General features: G+C 36.9%; 1 protein-coding gene and 1 non-coding gene across 2 annotated transcripts; one reads left to right on the forward strand and one right to left on the reverse strand.

Moving 5' to 3' along the window:
- The first annotated feature begins 577 nt into the window (after nucleotides 1-577).
- On the forward strand, nucleotides 578-2,384 carry LOC104233558 (RING-H2 finger protein ATL43). Its single transcript, XM_009786969.2, has one exon. It carries the CDS (start codon nucleotides 842-844, stop codon nucleotides 2,192-2,194), a length of 1,353 nt encoding a protein of 450 aa, XP_009785271.1. The 5' UTR covers nucleotides 578-841; the 3' UTR covers nucleotides 2,195-2,384.
- A 16,266-nt stretch (nucleotides 2,385-18,650) lies between these two features.
- Nucleotides 18,651-18,757, reverse strand: LOC138882479 (small nucleolar RNA R71). Its single transcript, XR_011404081.1, has one exon. It is a non-coding gene; the product is annotated as a small nucleolar RNA R71 (small nucleolar RNA).
- Nucleotides 18,758-19,012: the final 255 nt, after the last annotated feature.

Here is a 19,012-nt window from a genome sequence, read left to right on the forward strand (position 1 = left end):
TTTATTCACAAACAAACAATACTTACACAGTTTGTACATAACCAATTATTCTTCATTCCTTTCCTATTAGTAAATCCAAAGCTTCTTTCTTCTTGTTCTTGTTTTCTATATTTAATACAAAACAATTTAATGTGCCTTTGTCTCCCCTACCCCTCCTTCAACCTACCTTCCCTCAATTCCTGACCCTTATGTCCCATTTCCAGTTATACATTTTCCTTCTTTTTGGTAAAGTACTCCACTTAACAATACTTTCAAATCTCTCTTTGTCTTTTCTTTCTTGTTTCGTTATCTTAGGAGGTGTTTGGATGTCTTCGGCCGAGGGTCTATCGGAAACAGTTTTTCTATCCTTCTAGGTAGGTGTAAGGTTGCGTACATCTCACCTTCTCAAATCCCACTTGTGGAAAAATACTGAGATTGTTGTTGTTGTTGTTTGGATGTAAGAATTATAAAATTCCGAAAAAAAAGTGAAAAGAGTTTCAAGTTAAAAATGACATTTGAAAATTATAATTGTGTTTGGACATAATATACAATCTGAAGCTGTTTTTGAATTTCTGTGAGTGCTTTAAAGTAAAAATTCTAAAAAATAATTTTATGGAGTTTTTCAAATTTTAAAAAATTTAGAAATTCAATTTCAAGTGAAATTTGAAATTTTCACGGCCAAATATTCATTCCAGAAAAAAGTGAAAATCTTTTATGGCCAAACAAGCCCTTATATTTACACTAAACCTCATCTCCTAAAACCCACTATATATGAAAACAATTCTTGAAAATCAAATCAAAATTATAATCTTCTTTTTTTCTTTTTAATTATTGCATTCTTCTTGAGAGAGAAGAGCCAGAGATGGGCATGATTTTCAATGTTCATTTTCTTTTGCCTTCTCTCTGGCTCTTCTTCTTCTTCTTGAACACTCCTCAAACTATTACCTATGCACAAATTGCTCAAACCCCATTTTCTTCTACACCATTTTTAACAACCCCACCACCCCAACCTCCCACCCCATATAGATCTAGAGAATCACCATTTAGACCAAGCATAGCAGTAGTTGTAGCAATTCTCACAACAATTTTTTCCATCACATTTTTATTACTCTTATATGCAAAACATTGTAAGAGGGGTCCATTCGGAACCACCACCACCACTGCCGCCTACGGCGGAGGAGGAGTTCCGCCGCGGTCAAGCTTCAGAAAAAACTCTGGTATTGACCGTACGGTGATTGAATCTTTACCCGTTTTTAGATTCGGGTCTCTCAGGGGGCCTAAAGCAGAGGCTTTGGAATGCGCTGTTTGCTTGAACAAATTCGAAAACAGTGAAATCCTACGGTTATTACCCAAATGCAAACACGCATTTCACGTTGAGTGTGTGGATACTTGGCTTGATGCACATTCCACGTGTCCTCTTTGTCGTTACAAAGTTGACCCAGAAGATATTCTTCTTATCTCACATGAAAATAATGGTCCCCAATTAGAGAGAAAATCTTTTTCAAATTCTACGTCATCATCGCCGGCGAAAGAAAACAAGAGGATTTATTCGTCGGGAAGACATTCGTCGGCCGGAGAAAGAGGAAGTTCGTCGTTACAGATAATAGTAGAAACTCCAAAAGAGGAAAATGGTGGAACGGCGTCGTTTTTGAATAAAAGAATGTCGTTAGACAGTTGGAATTTTTACAAGAAAAAATGTAAGTCCACTAACTCAATATCATCAAGGAGAAAAGATACGATGTTATTACCGGCGCCGGAAAAAAATAACCACCGTATAGATGCGGCGGAGGATGTAGCGGAGCAAAGGCGGCTGGAACACCGGATAATAATTTCTGGGGATGAATCAGAGGACAGGTCAGCAAGTGGGGCCCAATATAGATGGAGTGACGTGGAAGCTTGTGATATGTTGTTTTTACGGTCGGAGATGATATTGAGCGAGAGCCGTAGATATTCGGGGTCGAGAAAATGGACGGCTGAGATTGAAAGAAGAAACTGTAATAGTAATAGCGGGAGTGGCAGAGGAGTAATAAATGAGAGAAGCGTGTCGGAAATGACAGGTATGAGTAGGTTTAGGAGCAATGAAGATGAAAGAGGAAGACAATTAGAGAGACAAAGACAAAGAAGAGGAGCAGTAACGAGGTGGTTGGATTGGATTTCAAAATCACAATCTCTGTCTTTGCCAGCTGCACCTTCTTCTACTTGTTCTGCAACTTGATATATAGCTGTAAGTTTTTTGAGGCATCTTTTATGAAATAGACGAAAGAAATGATGATGAAGTCATATTTGTAATAGTTTAGTGTACTTTAGTTTTGTAGTTTGACGAGACTATACATTGATTTATTAGAATGTGAAAAGTGGTAGTAGTAAAAGTAGTAACACAAGTTTTGAACTTTTTTGGATTTCCACTTCTGTGAAAAGTTGTGTAGTAATAATAGTACAAAAGTGTGGGGGTGGTAGGGGTGTGGATGAGTATCATTTTGAAATGTGACAATTTGAGATGCTTATCGTCATTTGCCTATTAAGCACTTATACTATACTAAACTTGTTCCAGGTAGACACTTTTTTTATAATTAGCCAAATTTACAAAGTGTGTGCAATGTACTCGCGACTAACGTGACGAATGACAAATTAAAAAACGGATATATATCATTTTGAGTTTAAAAAAAAAGAAGAAAAACTATTTTAAAATCTATTTAGTAAACAAAATAAAACAACATTCTCAAAAAGAAAAAAAACTTAATTTACACTCAATCAAAAAATGACACATTATTAACAAAAGAAAGACAAAAAAAGGACACATTAGTGTTCTTGGTGTTTTTCACTATCTTCATGTCTATTCTTGTTCCAATCACGATTTAATCCAAAATTCAAGAGAAACTCCTCCAAATTTGTTATAAATTTAACTAAAGATTCTCTACCAAGATTCTTAGACAACCCCAATATTAATTTCTTAATTTTGGAGTTGCCTTACCAAGAGACAAGCTCAAGAAAAGGGTACAAAACCGGTACTGGAGAGGGAAGCAGCAAGGGTGCTAGATCTAACAGACGGATCGATCGGTCCGAACCGAAAAGGTATTCCGACCGCTGGGTTTTCACTATTGCACCACCATTCATTTCTAGAGGCTCATCAATGAAATCACCAAAAGTTGGAGCTGAAACCAGTGGGTGGTGGGGTGAAGAAGAAGGGTTCGGCGATGGGGTTAGAGAGGAGGGTGGCAGAGGATTTGGTGGTGAAGAGGGGGGAGTTTGGCGGTGGCTAGTTGTTTGGAGAAGGGGCTGACAGCTGTTTTTTTGTGTGAAGAAGAAGGGTTGTTGGTTCAGACTTTCAAGTTAAATCAATAGTAGAGGCACAACAATGGTGAAAGTGGAGGAAGCAACAATGAAAATGGTGGTGGATATAAAGAAGAAGAAGAAGGAAAAAAAACAAAAAAAAATCTGTTTTTTGGGCTCTTCACGCGCCTATATTGGGTGAAACTCACTCTATGTGCCAACTCAGCAAGAAGAGTCAAATTGGAACAAAGTTCATGTAATGTACGTGCTCATTAGGAACACCTTAAGTTTAGGTGTCTAAATGAAAAATCGTGCCAATTTTAAGTATCTTCGTATATATTCAGCCTTCTCAAAATTTATGTGGTGTGACATACCTTTGTATTGAGAGCCCGAAACCTTTTTAATCATTTTTTGGACAAAAAACACTTTTGTACTACTTTAAAAAAAAGTTACATAAATGAGTAAAACGCAGTATTATACTGCGAATTACTTTAACGAAAATTTTGTCGTTAAAGTAATTCGCAGTATAGTACTGCGTTTTACTTTAATTTTTTTTTTTTGTAATTCGCAGTACTATACTGCGTTTTACTAAGATGCTGGGCTGGGCCTATATTTTATTAAAGCTGTTCGCAGTATTATACTGCGTTTTACTTAAAACGCAGTATAATACTGCGAACAGCTTCAATAAAATATAGCCCTTCTTCTTCCTTGGACCACTGAACCGAAGAAAACCAAACACCTTCGATTCTGCTGGTCCCCCCCCCCCCCCCCCCGCGTCAAACTTCAACAAAAAACAATTTTGGGCCCCACCCGTCACCTAAAGAGCAAGGAGTGTAGGTCCCACATACAAGACAAGCTTTAGATTCCTTCTTTCGGGTGCAAAAATTCGATTTCAATCAAATTCAAAAAACTTAAATCGAGGTATTTCAATTTTGTTTATGTCGAAACTCGTATAGTACATACATATTTGTATTGTTTAATGTGTTTCCATGTTAATTTGTGTTATGTTTGTGTTTAAATTTGTATCTTATTTATACCCGGATTGATTTATTAGCTTTGGTACAAAAAATTGTTAAAATTTGATAAATTATTTGTATTGTTAAAAAATTAATATTATTTATTTTGTTTGTTGTTCATATTTGTATTTTATGTTAGTTGTTTTTATATGTAATAGTGACCTTTTAGCGTAGTAAAATAAATAGCCTTTTAGCGTAGTAAAATATAGAGCATTTTAGTGTAGTAAAATATAGAGCCTTTTAGCGTAGTAAAATGTAGAGCCTTTTAGCGTAGAGTCTATGTAGTTTAAGTATGTAGTAACTGCAAACTCTATCCAATTACACTTTACAAAATTAATTATTTAATTTATAACAATAAACTTACAAAAGTAACAAATTCCTATATGTTGTAAAATTAACTCAAATATCGAGCCTGGAACCCATACATAATTATTCAGTCCAATTTTAAATATAATTAATTATTTAATTTATTAAGCTAGCACACACAATTCTAAAAATGTTAAAATTGACACGCATAATAATTAAGGATAACTCGGTGCTACCGGGCCTCAAAAATCGAGCCTGGAACCCATACATAATTATTCAGTCCAATTGTAAACATAATTAATTATTTAATTTATTAAGCTGGCACACATAATTGTAAAAATGTTAAAATTGACACGCATAATAATTAAGGATAACTCGGTGCTACCGGGGTGTAGAATTTTTCTATGTAAAACGCAGTACAATACTACGTTTTATGTATTGAATTATCGTTATGTCAGTTCATTATTGGTGGGGGCAAAAACCAGAGTACAACGCAATTATTTAATGTAAAACGCATTATTATACTGCGTTTTACAAATGTATCTTAGTAAAAAGCAGTAAAGTACTGCGAATTACAAAAAAAAATTTTTTTTAAAGTAAAACGCAGGACTATACTGCGAATTACTTTAACGGCAAAATTTCTGTTAAAGTAATTCGCAGTATAATACTGTGTTTTACTCATTTATGTAACTTTTTTTTTAAAGTAGTACAAAAATGTTTTTTGTCCAAAAAATGATTAAAAAGATTTCAGACTCTTTGTATTGACATTCAATGCTAGACAGAGTGTTAACATTCAATGCTAGATAGAGGCAAATAGACGATTTAGATTAATAGACGAGTACTATAAGTTTATATGGTCTTGCAAAGTTTAAGCTAGCGTTTGGATATAAATTTGATTGAAATTTAAAAAAAAAAAAATTTGAAGTTGTGTTGAAACACAAATTTTGGAAAATGATGTTTTGTTTGGACATCAATTTATTTGAAAAAAAGTTGAAGTTTTGTGAGTGAAAAAAACCAGTTCTTTAGAACTTGAAAATTTATTCCATTTTTTTTTAAATTTGATCATATTTTATAAAGAAGTAATATTTTTAAAATTTTCTTAAGAAAAAATAATTAAAATCTATAGCCAAACGGAAGCTAATTATCTTAATCAATCTTGATTTCTTTTTAATGATTTTATATTGCATGAAGGTTAATGTACTCCGTATAAAGGGTAAGTAGAGGGGTGGATGAGTATCATCTTGAGATGGGACAATTCCAAAAAGCTACCATTTGAACCAAAATGTGGTTCTTTTGGACTCAAACTACACAAATAGGTGGTAAAAAAATGACCTTTTTATATATAGCGCCATAATACTTGGCGGCATATACTAACAGTAACGACACCGTTTAAGGTATAGCGCCAGGTATTGTGGCGCTATACTGTAAAAGCTGACATGGCCATGTATAGCGCCACAATACCTGGCGCTATATATACATCATTAATGTATAGCGCCAGGTATAGTGGCGCTATACATAGATTTTCCTGGCCCCACCAATAATTCATGACTTCAATAATTCAAAAGCGTATAGTGCCAACTTTTTGGGCGTTATACCTATATAAAAAAAATCTCCGGCTAGCCATTTCCTATATAAAGAGGTTAGGATTGTATAGAAATTCATTCAAAAATTTTGTTACCTCTTGTTGAAACGTTTATTGTTCTTAAATTCTCCAACATTTTTTCATTATGTCTGAAGAGCGTAGAATAAGAGTTTCATTATATTGGGGGGGGTGAGGTTGTGATGGAGAATAACTCCGTGAGCTACAGTTTACCTGCTCAGTGTCATGTTAAATTGCCGCTTATAATAGAGTACGGTAAATTGATATCGTTGTTATGCAAAAAACTGAGTGTGAGGAAACATTCAGTGTTACTTAAAGTAACCAGAAGATATCCGTATTCCGTCACTCCGCAAGGGGGTGCTTTTTACTCGGAGTTTAACATCGACGATGATGAAACTTTGAGTGATTTTCTGAGGACTCCGAACGAATGCCGGGAATTTCTTGTAATCACAATGTTGGAGATGTACGTGAAGGTCGAAGACGTTCCAAAAAACGAGGTTGTGCGTAGCAGAGATAACCCCCAATCATCGGGTGGTTATTATGGAGCAGTTTTTGCCGGACAGGTTTCGGATGAAAGAGTTTTCCTTGATTTAAACTTATCACCGCCGGCGAATGAGCAACGAGAAAATAATTTATACCCTGCTTTTCATAATTCACAAGACGAGTGGTAAACTTCAATTTTCATTTGTGTTAATTATGTATATTTTTGGCGTATTGAATTTGTATTACAACAACAACAACATCCCAGTATAATCCCACAAGTGAGGTCTGGGGAGGGTAGTATGTATGCAGACCTTACCCCTACCCCGAGGGGCAGAGAGGCCCCTGAATTTGTATTAACGCTCATATATTTAATAGGGGGTACTAGCCGGATATGAATTTTACAAGTGGCCCATCCGGTAGTCATCACTTAATTGAAAACGCCCATCATGAAATTTCATCACATTACGACTTGTAAGTGAAGTGATATAGCCATATGGAAATCATTTATTAATTCAGTAGCTTATATTTTTGTTGGTTGTGCAGTGAAAACGAGCAAGTTGAACCACCCGTACTCACTCAATTGACCGAAAACGACGTATTACATCGGGATCTGGCAGATGCACAGAGTGAGGAACAGAACAGTGACTACGATAACAATGCCGATGAATCCGGAGATGAGACACCCTTTTTTCGTGAGGATGGTGATGAGCAGGATGAGGAGGAAAGACCTGATTTAAAGAGAGACCCCCTAGACGAAGAGTGTATGAGTCCGAAGTACCATTTCATTCAAGGGAGATTCCTTACATTGATAACTTGCCAACTGTGCCGGATGTGGAAGCTCTAACAAGGGATTTTGATGAAATCCGGACAGCAATATGGGATGAGTCTAGACCAACGGTGCTTGCAAAGGGGATGCTTTTTCCTGATAAAACGCGCTTAAGCAGGGCTTGTAAAATGCACAACGTAAAAGAGTGTCGTGAGATGCAGGTATGGGAGTCAAGTCCGATGGTATACAAGGTTGTTTGCCGCAGGTGGTTTTGGCCATGTAATTGGATGTTGTGTGCGACCAAGAAGAAGACAGGTATGTGGAAAGTGGGTAAATACATTCCCACCCATACATGCGAAATGGACACATTCAACGGGAATCACTTCAACTTGGATATTGACTTGATTTCTCTTGTACTTATTCCGTATATCGAAGCGTCCATAAGGTATACAATCAAAGAGTGCATTACATCGGTCCACCAGGAATATGGCCATACCATTACGAAAAGAAAGGCATTTCTCGGGCGCAAACGAGCGTTTGAAATTGTCTACGGTAATTAGGATAAGTCATTTGCATCTCTACCAAAGTACATGGCCGCACTGCAGCACTTTAACCCTGGGACAGTTGTTGAATGGAAGCTTGAGCAGAGTCCGGGAACACCAGAATACATATTCAATTACGTGTTCTGGGCGTTTAAGCCAGCAATTGATGGTTTTTCGCATTGCCGGCCAGTAATATCCATAGACGGAACTCATGTCTATGGAAAGTACGATATCAAGCTATTGATAGATGTGGCAGTGGATGCTAATGGACAAATATTTCCTCTAGCTTTTGCTGTTTGTGCCAATGAGTTCCAATGAAAGCACAAAGACGTGGACGCTGTTTTTGAACCACATGAAAGAGCACGTTGTCAAACAACGTTCAGGTATTTGTCTAATATCTGATCGGCACGGTGGTATATTAAGTTATATGGAGAACTTGCCTGCATGGCAAGAACCTTATGCATACCACCGTTACTGTGTGAGGCACTTTAAAGCCAATTTCCAGAAGGCATATCCCAACAAGGATCTACATGATTTGATATGGATGGCAGTAACAGACCACCAACAACATAAATTTCGGAGGCATATGGATTCTATTAGGCAAGAAAGACGAGGCAGCCTATCGTTGGTTAATGCGACATGACCCTGAAAAGTGGACGTTGCATGCGGATGGTGGCAGACGATGGGGAATTCTTACTACAAACGTGTCAGAGTCCTTCAACGGGTTATTGAAGTCGGCAAGAGGATTGCCCGTCACAGCCATGGTGCGAATGTCGTTCAAGCAGATGGCAGAGAGGTTTGTTCGACGGTCTGCAGCTGCAACGGAATTGATGGAGAGGGGTGTTGAATTTATGCCAGTGCCTATGAAGAGATTTGAAAAATACAGACGGCGAGCACATTGGCATTCATTTTTGCAGTATGATAATGAAAGAGGTGTTTTTGAAGTTCGCACCGCTATCCATAATAATCGGGGTAATAATGTACATACTGTAAATGAATCTGTAAGGTTATGCTCATGTGGGAAATGGTCCATCTACCACTTACCTTGCTCACATGCCATCAAGTGTTTTCAACGTGTTGGTTATACGGAGACCAACTATGTTGATCAACAATATAGTGTTTTCAAGTACCTAAACACATATAGTGGTCAGTTGCAGCCAGTGGGTGCTGAGCATTATTGGCCCCCGGAACCATTTAAAATGGTGTGTAACAAGTCCTATTTGCGTAAAAGACAGGTGCAGAAGAGAACACGTATACATAACTAAATAGATGTTAGTGACACCGTTTATGCGCGCAAATATGGTATATGCTCACAAACAGGACACGACCGTCGTAAATGTCCTTCAACTGGTTTGGGTGGCAAAACTAATCAAGCTCGTGGTGGGCATTTTTTTAGTGTACCTAACTACCCATGAGTTGATGTTGTAATAATTAGTTGTTATATCTATGTTGCAAGATTTATGAAATAAAATTATGCTTGTTAACTATTATTTGTACTTTCCCATTTTACCTATTTAAATAATAATTTAATAAAATTATCTGTATATTTATTATGTGTGTGTTGTCTTGTCGAACTGAAAAAGCTGACCAGCTGACATAAAGTTGTCTTGTCAACATCATGATATTTAACACGCAAAGTATAGCGCCATTAGATAGTCCGTTATGTGTGTGTTGTCTTGTCGAACTGAAAAAGCTGATCAGCTGACATAAAGTTGTCTTGTCAACATCATGATATTTAACACGCAAAGTATAGAGCCATTAGATAGTACGTTATGTGGGTGTTGTCTCGCCTATAAATAACGGGCTCATTGTTGTTATGTTGTGTGCTCAAAATTTACTAAAAGCAAATATTTTATTAAAGGTAAGGTTTTTTTACTAAAAGCAAATATTACACAAATGGCTCAACCTCTTTGTCCACCAAAGTGCAACTGTGGAAAAACATGCTTGATGCAAAATTGTTGGGAAGGTGGTGAAGTTGGACGCCGCTACTGGCACTGTATGAACAAGTTTTACAAGGTTCCCGGCGAACCTATTTGTGATTTTCAAGAATGGGTTTATGAACCATGTTATCAGGAATGTTATAGAGAACAACTACAGTTTCTTCATAATATGTGTTTAAGACAACAGGAACATGAAAAAGAAACAATAGAATTATTGCAGACTTGAGGGCGAACCAGAAGGAGGTGGGAGAAAAAAAATGAAAAACACAATGGAATTGTGAAGCACAAAAGGATCGAAAAAAAAAATATAAACTGAAACTTGCGGAGGTGAAGGCGAAACTGAAAGAGGTAGAAGAAGAAAAAGAACAACTGGAAGAACGATTTAAGTGGTTGGAGCGGAGAATAAATAGCAACCGGGGCTAAACATTGGCATGTATGTGTTTAGTGTATTTTTCATATTTCATGTATTTTTATTATGTTGGTCTGCTATGTTTGTGTTTGTGATTGTGTTTGTGCTATAGTAATATTTTCCTTGTGCGTTGTACTAAATTTTATTTTAATTGAAGTAGAAGTTAAGTTTAAGTGCTTGTGTTGTACTACATTTTATTTTAATTGAAATGGAAGTTAAGTTTAAGTGCTTGTGTTGTACTAAATTTTATTTTATGAAACTATCAAACGAATGGAGAACTAAAAAAAGTAATGCGCATATTCGATTAAATAATATTGTTAATGTATACAAAAATATTATTTACACCATGTCAATGTGTCCCGCATCCGGTGTGTCTCAATGCAGCCGCTGGCCTGAGGCGCATCCCCTCCCGCCCGGATACGCTATCAGGATCATCATTATCAAGTCGTCTCCTTATAGCCGGATGCGACGCAGGATGACATGTATCGGTGGTGCTGTCAGCTCCAGTAGAAGGCTACATAATAATATGAAACTTAGTATAGAAAACTACATAACAATTCACAACAATTTATATTGTCTTACCATCATCGTCTCTAGATCCTGAATGTAGTCATCTGTCGCTGCATCGCATGAAGCCTTAAAAAGGAAATTAATAAAGTTAAAGAAAATAAATAAGTTACAGTTAATACAAATTCAAATTCAATACTAATAAACTCATACCTGCGCATGTGATGTGGAACCATAACTCAGTCGGCGCCCACTATAAAAATCTCGGGTCGGTCGATCCTCAACAGTGGTAGACGGGCCTGGGAAGTATCTACCTCAATCCACTCCTTGAATATCCAAGCCCGTGATAAATAACTGACCCGATGGGGTCACCTGCGATGGCACTGGAGTGCGATAAATTCCAAGGCTGTAAGATGGCATGTCTGTCTCATGCATGCCACCTACCATATCAGCAGCAACATCATCAGCAGGAGCCTCAACGCCCCCTTGCTGGGGACCATCTCCTCTCCGCCCACGACCACGTCGTCTGGCACCACCAGCTCGTCGGCCACCACCAGCTCGTGGGATACCACGACCCCGATGGTACTGCGCTGGGTCCATATAATCAGCCTCGTGTGCCAAACACTGATCCGATCGGGCTCGCTGCAGTGTCTGGGCAGCCACATCCATGAATCGACGACTATACTCCTGCATGGCCACAGGATCGTGGACATAACTCTGCATCTGCTGCCCCATATGATAGACGGTATGCAATCCAATCGCCTGCACAAAGTAAAAAATATAAACTACATATTTGGCACTAAATTATAGCTATATAACTAATAATAGCAGAAAACATACCAGGGCCTCGTGTCTCCCGGTGTATGGGACGTACCGACCGTGTGCCCGATGAACTGGGTTCCCGATAAAAGTCGGGAACAGTACGGTACCATGCCATATAACGTGGAGTAGGAAAGTGTTGCGGAGGTGGGGTCAAGTCCCTCGCTTATCCCAGGTACCCAACTGCTCGTTAAGCCATGCCATAAATGTGTCGTCCGCCCTGGACTGATCATCCCTCTCATAATGTAAAACATGCCATGCAGGCGGAGTCGGTATAGGTTGCGACAGGCCAAACTGACGAAATACCCGCTCGGAGGCATGTGCTCAACAATATTGAGGCATATGAGCGGGACAGAAACCCTCCAAATATGTCGGCCGAACGTGCAATACGCTGGCAGGGTACCTATCACCTCATCGCTGTACGACGTCCATATGAACTATCAAATAAGAACACAAACCGTTAGTATGCACAATACTAAGTTAATCTATAACATGTAAGTTTAGTTAGATATTCACATGTGCGTCTTCCAGCAGATCCAACACATCCCTGCAGAGGGGGAGATTATGATGGGCATCATACTCTCGTACAAGAGTACGACGCATAACCCACCTACAGGCTAAAGGGAGTTGCGAAATTTCTACATTAGCCAGTAGGTGTGGTAGAGGTGGCTGAAACTGCAGAAATCGCTCCCAGACCCAAACCTAACATACAAAGTTGACGTAAAGTATAAGATCAACTATAACTAGGTAGAATTGTAACTAATGGACATATTATTTGAATATGTTGTCACTTGTAGAAGCGGCAGAAAGCCACCAACGTCTCTCTGTGTGCCGATGCAAGCTCGACACATCTGCCTGTACAGATATGAGATGACAGCACCACTCCAGCTGTACCAAGATGTATCCTCGAACCGGGCAATATGATGCAGAAAACGGAGGCTCACTAGGTTCCCCGAAGTGTTCGGGAACAAGACCCCCCAAATAGAAGGAGCAACAACAGTCTCATATATCGCTGTACATCCACCTCCGCAGACTCATCGATGATAGTATGGTGAATCTGCACCAGGTGGTCTCTAATGGGGACCAACTGTATATGACTGGACCCAGACGCTACCGCCTCGTCCTCCGGCATGAAACCCATGAGTATGTGCAGCATATCCCAATATGCTTGCCGCGAATAATATCTCATGGTCGCAGGCAGTAAAACTGGCAAGCCATCAGCGGACATGCCATATAAAATCTCAACGTCCTGGAGTGTGATGGTGGCCTTGCCGATGGACAAATGGAAAGTGTGCGTCTCCGGTCGCCACCGCTCAATCAAGGTCGTGATCAAAGCATAGTCGAGCTGTATCCGGCCAATCCTAATAATCCTATATAATCCCATCTCCTCCAAGTAATGGACCACGCGGGGATGTAGAACGCGGGGAGGACTCAAAAACTCCCACAATAGATCCACTCTCCTAGCTCGGAAAGTCTGTGTAAGCAACTGTCCGTCCCATATATACTCGGATCTATGCTGGGGCTGTAGGGCTAATAGATCCAACGTCCGAGGGCCGGGATGTATAGTCGCGTCCATGTCGTCAACTGTAAATTCATATTTTTAATAACTTAATTGTACAAATTATATATATATATATATATATATATATATATATATATATATATATATATATATATTCAGGGCTCGATATTTTGAGGGCCAGTGACACTAAACTATCATTAATAATTATGTGTTTTTATTATAATTTAAATTCATATTTTTTAATAACTTAATTGTACAAATTATATATATATATAATTTGTACAATTAAGTTATTAAAAATATGAATTTAAATTATAATAAAAACACATAATTATATATATTTATTTATGGGTTCAGGGCTCGATATTTTGAGGACCAGTGACACTAAACTATCACTAATAATTATGTGTTTTAATTATAATTTAAATTCTTATTTTTTAATAACTTAATTGTACAAATTATATTATATATATATATATATATAAAAATGTGTTTTTATTATAATTTAAACTCATATTTTTTAATAACTTAATTGTACAAATTATATATATATATATATATATATATATATATATATATATATATATATATATATATATATATATATATATTATGTGTTTTTATTATAATTTAAATTCATATTTTTTAATAACTTAATTGTACAAATTACTAATTATGTATGTTGATACAATTATTAACTTAATTGTACAAAGTTTGCATTTTCAACTACCAGTATAAGATACTTAAACAAAAGGAATTCTAAGCTAAAATACTACACATTACTACGCTACAAGGCTCTAAATTTTACTACGCTATAAGGGTCTACGTTTTACTACGCTAAAAAGGTCTGGATTTTACTACGCTAAAAAATAATCTAAACTAACCATAAACAACAAATAAATTTAATTGCAAATAAAATACAAAACGACATGAAAACACATATATATAAATCAGGATATTAACAGACAAATTTATTTTACTAATTTATATTTTTTTAGAAAATACTAATATTAAATCCGGATAAATTTAACATGCTAGTTTCGAAAAAAAACACAAACCGAAATAGAACACATACAAATCAAATAATATACATTATTATAAATGTTTCAACTTAAAATAAATCGAAATACCTCGATTTAGAATTTTGGCAAACCAAAAAGATTGAAATTTGACTCCGGAATTGTGAATCAACAATAACACGAAACTCTACTCGAATGTGGGACCCTTTTTCTTCGAGTTTTATGTGTCGGGGGGACCCATTTTTTTTTTTTTTTTTTTTAAAAAAATGGCAGAAACGGGGTATTTGGTGGGGGACCAAGAAAGATGGGGGTTTAAAAATGGAGGATGAATCGAGTGGAAGACGGAGAGGTATAAAATATCTATGTATAGCGCCACTATACCTGGCGCTATACATTAATGATGTATATATAGCGCCAGGTATTGTGGCGCTATACCTGGCCATGTCAGCTTTTACAGTATAGCGCCACAATACCTGGCGCTATACCTTAACGGTGCCGTTACTATTTGTATATAGCGCCAGGTATTATGGCGCTATATATAAAAAAGTCATTTTTTTATCACCTATTTCTGTAGTTTGAGTCCAAAAAAATCACATTTTGTTTCCGGACTCACATATCTTACTGGTGATATTCAATGCTAGACAAAATAGGTAAGTAGAACTGTAGAATGTTGGGATGGAACAAGTACTTATTCGTTTTTTACCAAAAGTTTAGAGTTCATGTTTTAGGTATAGATTCACCTTGGGAAGGAAAAGGTTCCAAATAAAAAAAATGCAGTATTTTGAGTCCATGAATGCAAAATATATAGTGAAATAATAAACATTTTTACTTTCTATATACATTAGTTTGAGTCATGACTCATTACCAACATATTACATCCACATTGGTGCTAGAATGATCGAAGCGTTTGGTAATGTGTGTGAATTTTGCCGTATAAATTATATTTATCTTTTATGATAGATCATATTAATTTATTATAATTAATCTATTCACATGTTCGAGCCGTGGAATTAGCCACGAATGATTGTATCAAGGTAGACTGCTTACATTACAACTCTGGAGGTTGCCCTTCCCCGAACCCTGCGTGAACGTGAGGTGCTTCCTGCACCGGGATGCCCTCTTTAAATATCAGCAATAAAATGAAATAAACATTTAACTAACTACTGTATAATTAAGTTATAGAAGTACAACTTAAAAACGGTATGTCATGTGTAATATTTATTGCTTTTTGCGAGCGAATAAGCTCTTTCCATATGTAAAATAAGGAAGAAAAATTACGCAATCTCAATAATCTTTAAGTTTGTCAACCTGATTTCCTGAATTATTGCGGGTTTAGGGATGTAAATTGTAATCTTGTCTCTTCACAAACAATAACAATAAATTATTCTAATTCGTTACTTTTGGTTAGCGCTTCACGTTTTAATTTATCTTATTATAGGTTACATAAGAAAGGGGAAATTTCTTCCTCCTAATAAATGACCAGATTGAAAAGTTTTTTCTTTCTCTTGATAGAGCAGGAAAAGACAAAAGAGTAATTAATTTGGTTACAGAAAAAAGTAAATTTTGGCAGGAAATTAATCAAAAGAGTGGGGTTGAGAAATTATCTTGTTATTGTGTATGTGCACTTTGCAGTATATGACCCTTAGGGACCATCCTATAAAATTTAGTGGTGCAACAGCAACCACAAAAGAGTTTAGGATTGAGATCCCTTTATCCTAACTAACTAGAGATTATGAGTTTCAGCTTTGAGAATACATTTTTCAGCCGAAAATGCTTTTTCCTTTAACGAGCTTTATACGAAATAAATTTGAATTAACATACAATTATCGAATGCCAAATGAAAAACATATAAAAAATAAAAAAGGGTACAACAATGAACTTTTTCTTGTTCTTTGTTTTTTTCTTTTCGCATTTTCACCTTTTGATAAGTGCATCGGCCAGCAGGGACCAGCTGGTTACTTCATAAGTTATAGTTCCAAATATGAAATCAAATAACATGGCTGGTGGGGGGTGAACAATAATCAATTTGAAGTTAGGGTGGAAAAATTTCACACATAATAATAAAAACACACGTTATAATTAATGAGAATTCATTTTAAGGAAAATCACTTCTAAATATCTTTAGTTATACCCAATGGCGGAGCCACGTTGAAGCAAGGGGTGTCAAGCGACACCCCTTCGCCGGAAAATTATACTATTTTGCTTGATAATTTTTTAATTTTATGTATATTTAGTATACGTTGATTCCCCTTGACTTTTCGATGTATCTAATTATTTATATTTTGACACCACTTAATAAAAATTCTGGATCCGCCACTGTTATACCTATCCTTGCTTAAGAATAAGTAAGTAAAAGAAGAATTACTTAAACTGAAATGATTGATGAACGTATAATATGTGTATAACCTTGCATATATGTATAACTTTATGTATTTTATGTATATTAGCTATGATAAGTTATGCGTATTTTGTTTTGATGATTTGACAAACTTTATGAGAAAACTAGATAAGGAACCTAATACAATTAGTTCCCCTGCACTAAGAGTAATTAGTTAGATATCTGGTTCAATTTTCAATAAAATCAGATAAGGGAACTGATAATAGGCTAGATTTATGTAATTTGGTGATTGTTTATGCCCCAACTTGATTATGTTTCACTGCTAGAATATAGTTAAATGATGTTAAATTGGCTCTAATTGTGAATTTCACACGTTGCAGGAGTGCGTAGCATGTATGAGGACTTAAGACTATTGGAACTAAATTGAAGCAAGAAAAGCCCCTAGGAGCTTAGTACGTGGGAAGACGAAAGAAAGAAGTGATGAAATGAAGACCTGGACTAGCGCGACCGCGCTAGCCCAGTTCCGAAAAAGTAAATTTCAGGGGTAAGATTGGAAGTTCGGGGGCAAATCCACTTAACCTATAGAAGGTCTAGCTCGCCCAAAGGAGGATTATCAAGGTTTTCATAGCTTAGTTCAAGGCAAGGAGAGGCAAGAGGCAAGGAGGATAATTCTACATCGAATTCTTCCTTTTGTTTTTTATGATTTGTGATGAATTTGAATATTGTTATGATGAACCATAGTACGAGTAGCTAAATATTTAGTCTAAGGTTTTGATGGAACCTATTGAAGGATGAACTTCCTGTTATGTTAATATAGTTTGCCTGATTTAATCTCTATTTGTTCAACTATGTGCTTGTTGTAGTTAATTGACAGGATCCTCAATTAGCTGTGCCTATTTAGTGCGCATAACTCGGGAGAGAGTGCATATTTAGGTAATTGTTGAACAACACCACTCGCAAAGTATATGAGGGATCAATAACTGCGGGTTTAAAGGCGGGATTAGGGATAACGAAGCCTTGGGTGCAATCTAAAGTGAGCTGTAATAAACAAAGTCAGCTAGCGTATCTCGGGAGAGTGCATCTAGTAAATTATCGTGATTACTCAGGAGAGATTTATGGTAATAGGAGTGCTCATGATTGATAGAGATGATTTGGTGATTCTATGTGAAGCATAACCGGAAGGAATTCCATCAATATGGAAAATCATAACCTTAGAATTAATTGTTTACAACTCAATCATAGTTAGTTTTCAGTTGCTTAGTTACATTCATTTGTAGTTAGTAGAAATACCCTCAATTGTTATTTACAACATTTGGGAAGTTGATTCCACGGAATTTAGTAAGCCTAACGAGAAGTAATTGATAGGTTAATTCCTTGTGGGTTCGACTCTAGGCTAAATACTCAGATTATATTTGCAACGTCCGCGTGTCCTTTTTATAGGCATAGTTGGGCGTGATCAAATTTTGGCGCCATTGCCAGGGAATTAACGGTATTATCAATCATAATTTAAGAAATACAAAAATTCTTAGTGTAGTCAGTTTTCTCTACACCCAATCTATACATTGAAATTTTAACGTTTGTTGACTTGGGTGTACAGGTGCATGCCTAGAAACTCATCGAGAACTGATGAAGTATTTGAAGCATTATCAGATCCCGAGAGAGTTTTCAAGGCCTTGAATCGGGACAACCGGAAAAACAAACAACTGAACAATTCGAACCAGACATGGGGGATCACGAAGTAGGCCTAGCTATATCAATCACTCCAGAGGCTGCTCTCTATGACTGGGCACAACCCACAGCTGAAAAGCTGGCCACAACGATTGTAGTCCCGCAGATACAGGTTGAATCATTTCAAATCACGAATAACATGCTGCACTTGTTGTAAAACAAGTGACTATTTTCGAGGTCACAAATCGAAGATCCTCAACAGCACTTGAAAATTTTTCTGTCAATCTGGAAAACCCAAAGGCAGCCTAACGTAACTCCGGAAGCAATCAAGCTGTTATTGTTTCCATTCTCAGTGACAGGAGCTGCCCAGACCTGGCTAAACTCACTCCCTATAAATTTCATAACAACTTGGGAGGAGTTAGTCAAGCAATTCCATAACAAGTTCAACCCACCCAACAACACTGCTCAACAAATTGATGAAATTTTGAGTTTTAAACAGGGACTAATGGAGACACTGCATGTAACATGGGAACGTTTCAAAGGGATACTGGTTATATGTCTACATCATGGTATTCCAGATCTGATGTTGGGGCAACAATTTTACATGGGATTGTCAGATATCGTGAAGAACATTGTTGATGCTTCACCTGGTGGAGCATTTTTGAGCAAAATATGGAGAGAAGGCCAGAGTCTGCTCGATAAGATGGCGCACAATTCGGGATGGACAACCAGGAATGCACCAATCACTCTAGTGGTTCACTCAGTGCCCTTAGATCCATCCAACTCTATGGCTAAAAATATGGCCACCTTATTGACACAAATGAGTAT

This window comes from Nicotiana sylvestris, chromosome 11, assembly GCF_000393655.2.
Source record: "Nicotiana sylvestris chromosome 11, ASM39365v2, whole genome shotgun sequence".
Classification (NCBI taxonomy): domain Eukaryota; kingdom Viridiplantae; phylum Streptophyta; class Magnoliopsida; order Solanales; family Solanaceae; genus Nicotiana; species Nicotiana sylvestris.

Excerpts from the sequence above, each read along its gene's own strand:
- LOC104233558 (XM_009786969.2), top strand. The coding sequence starts at position 842 with ATGGGCATGATTTTCAATGTTCATTTTCTTTTGCCTTCTCTCTGGCTC.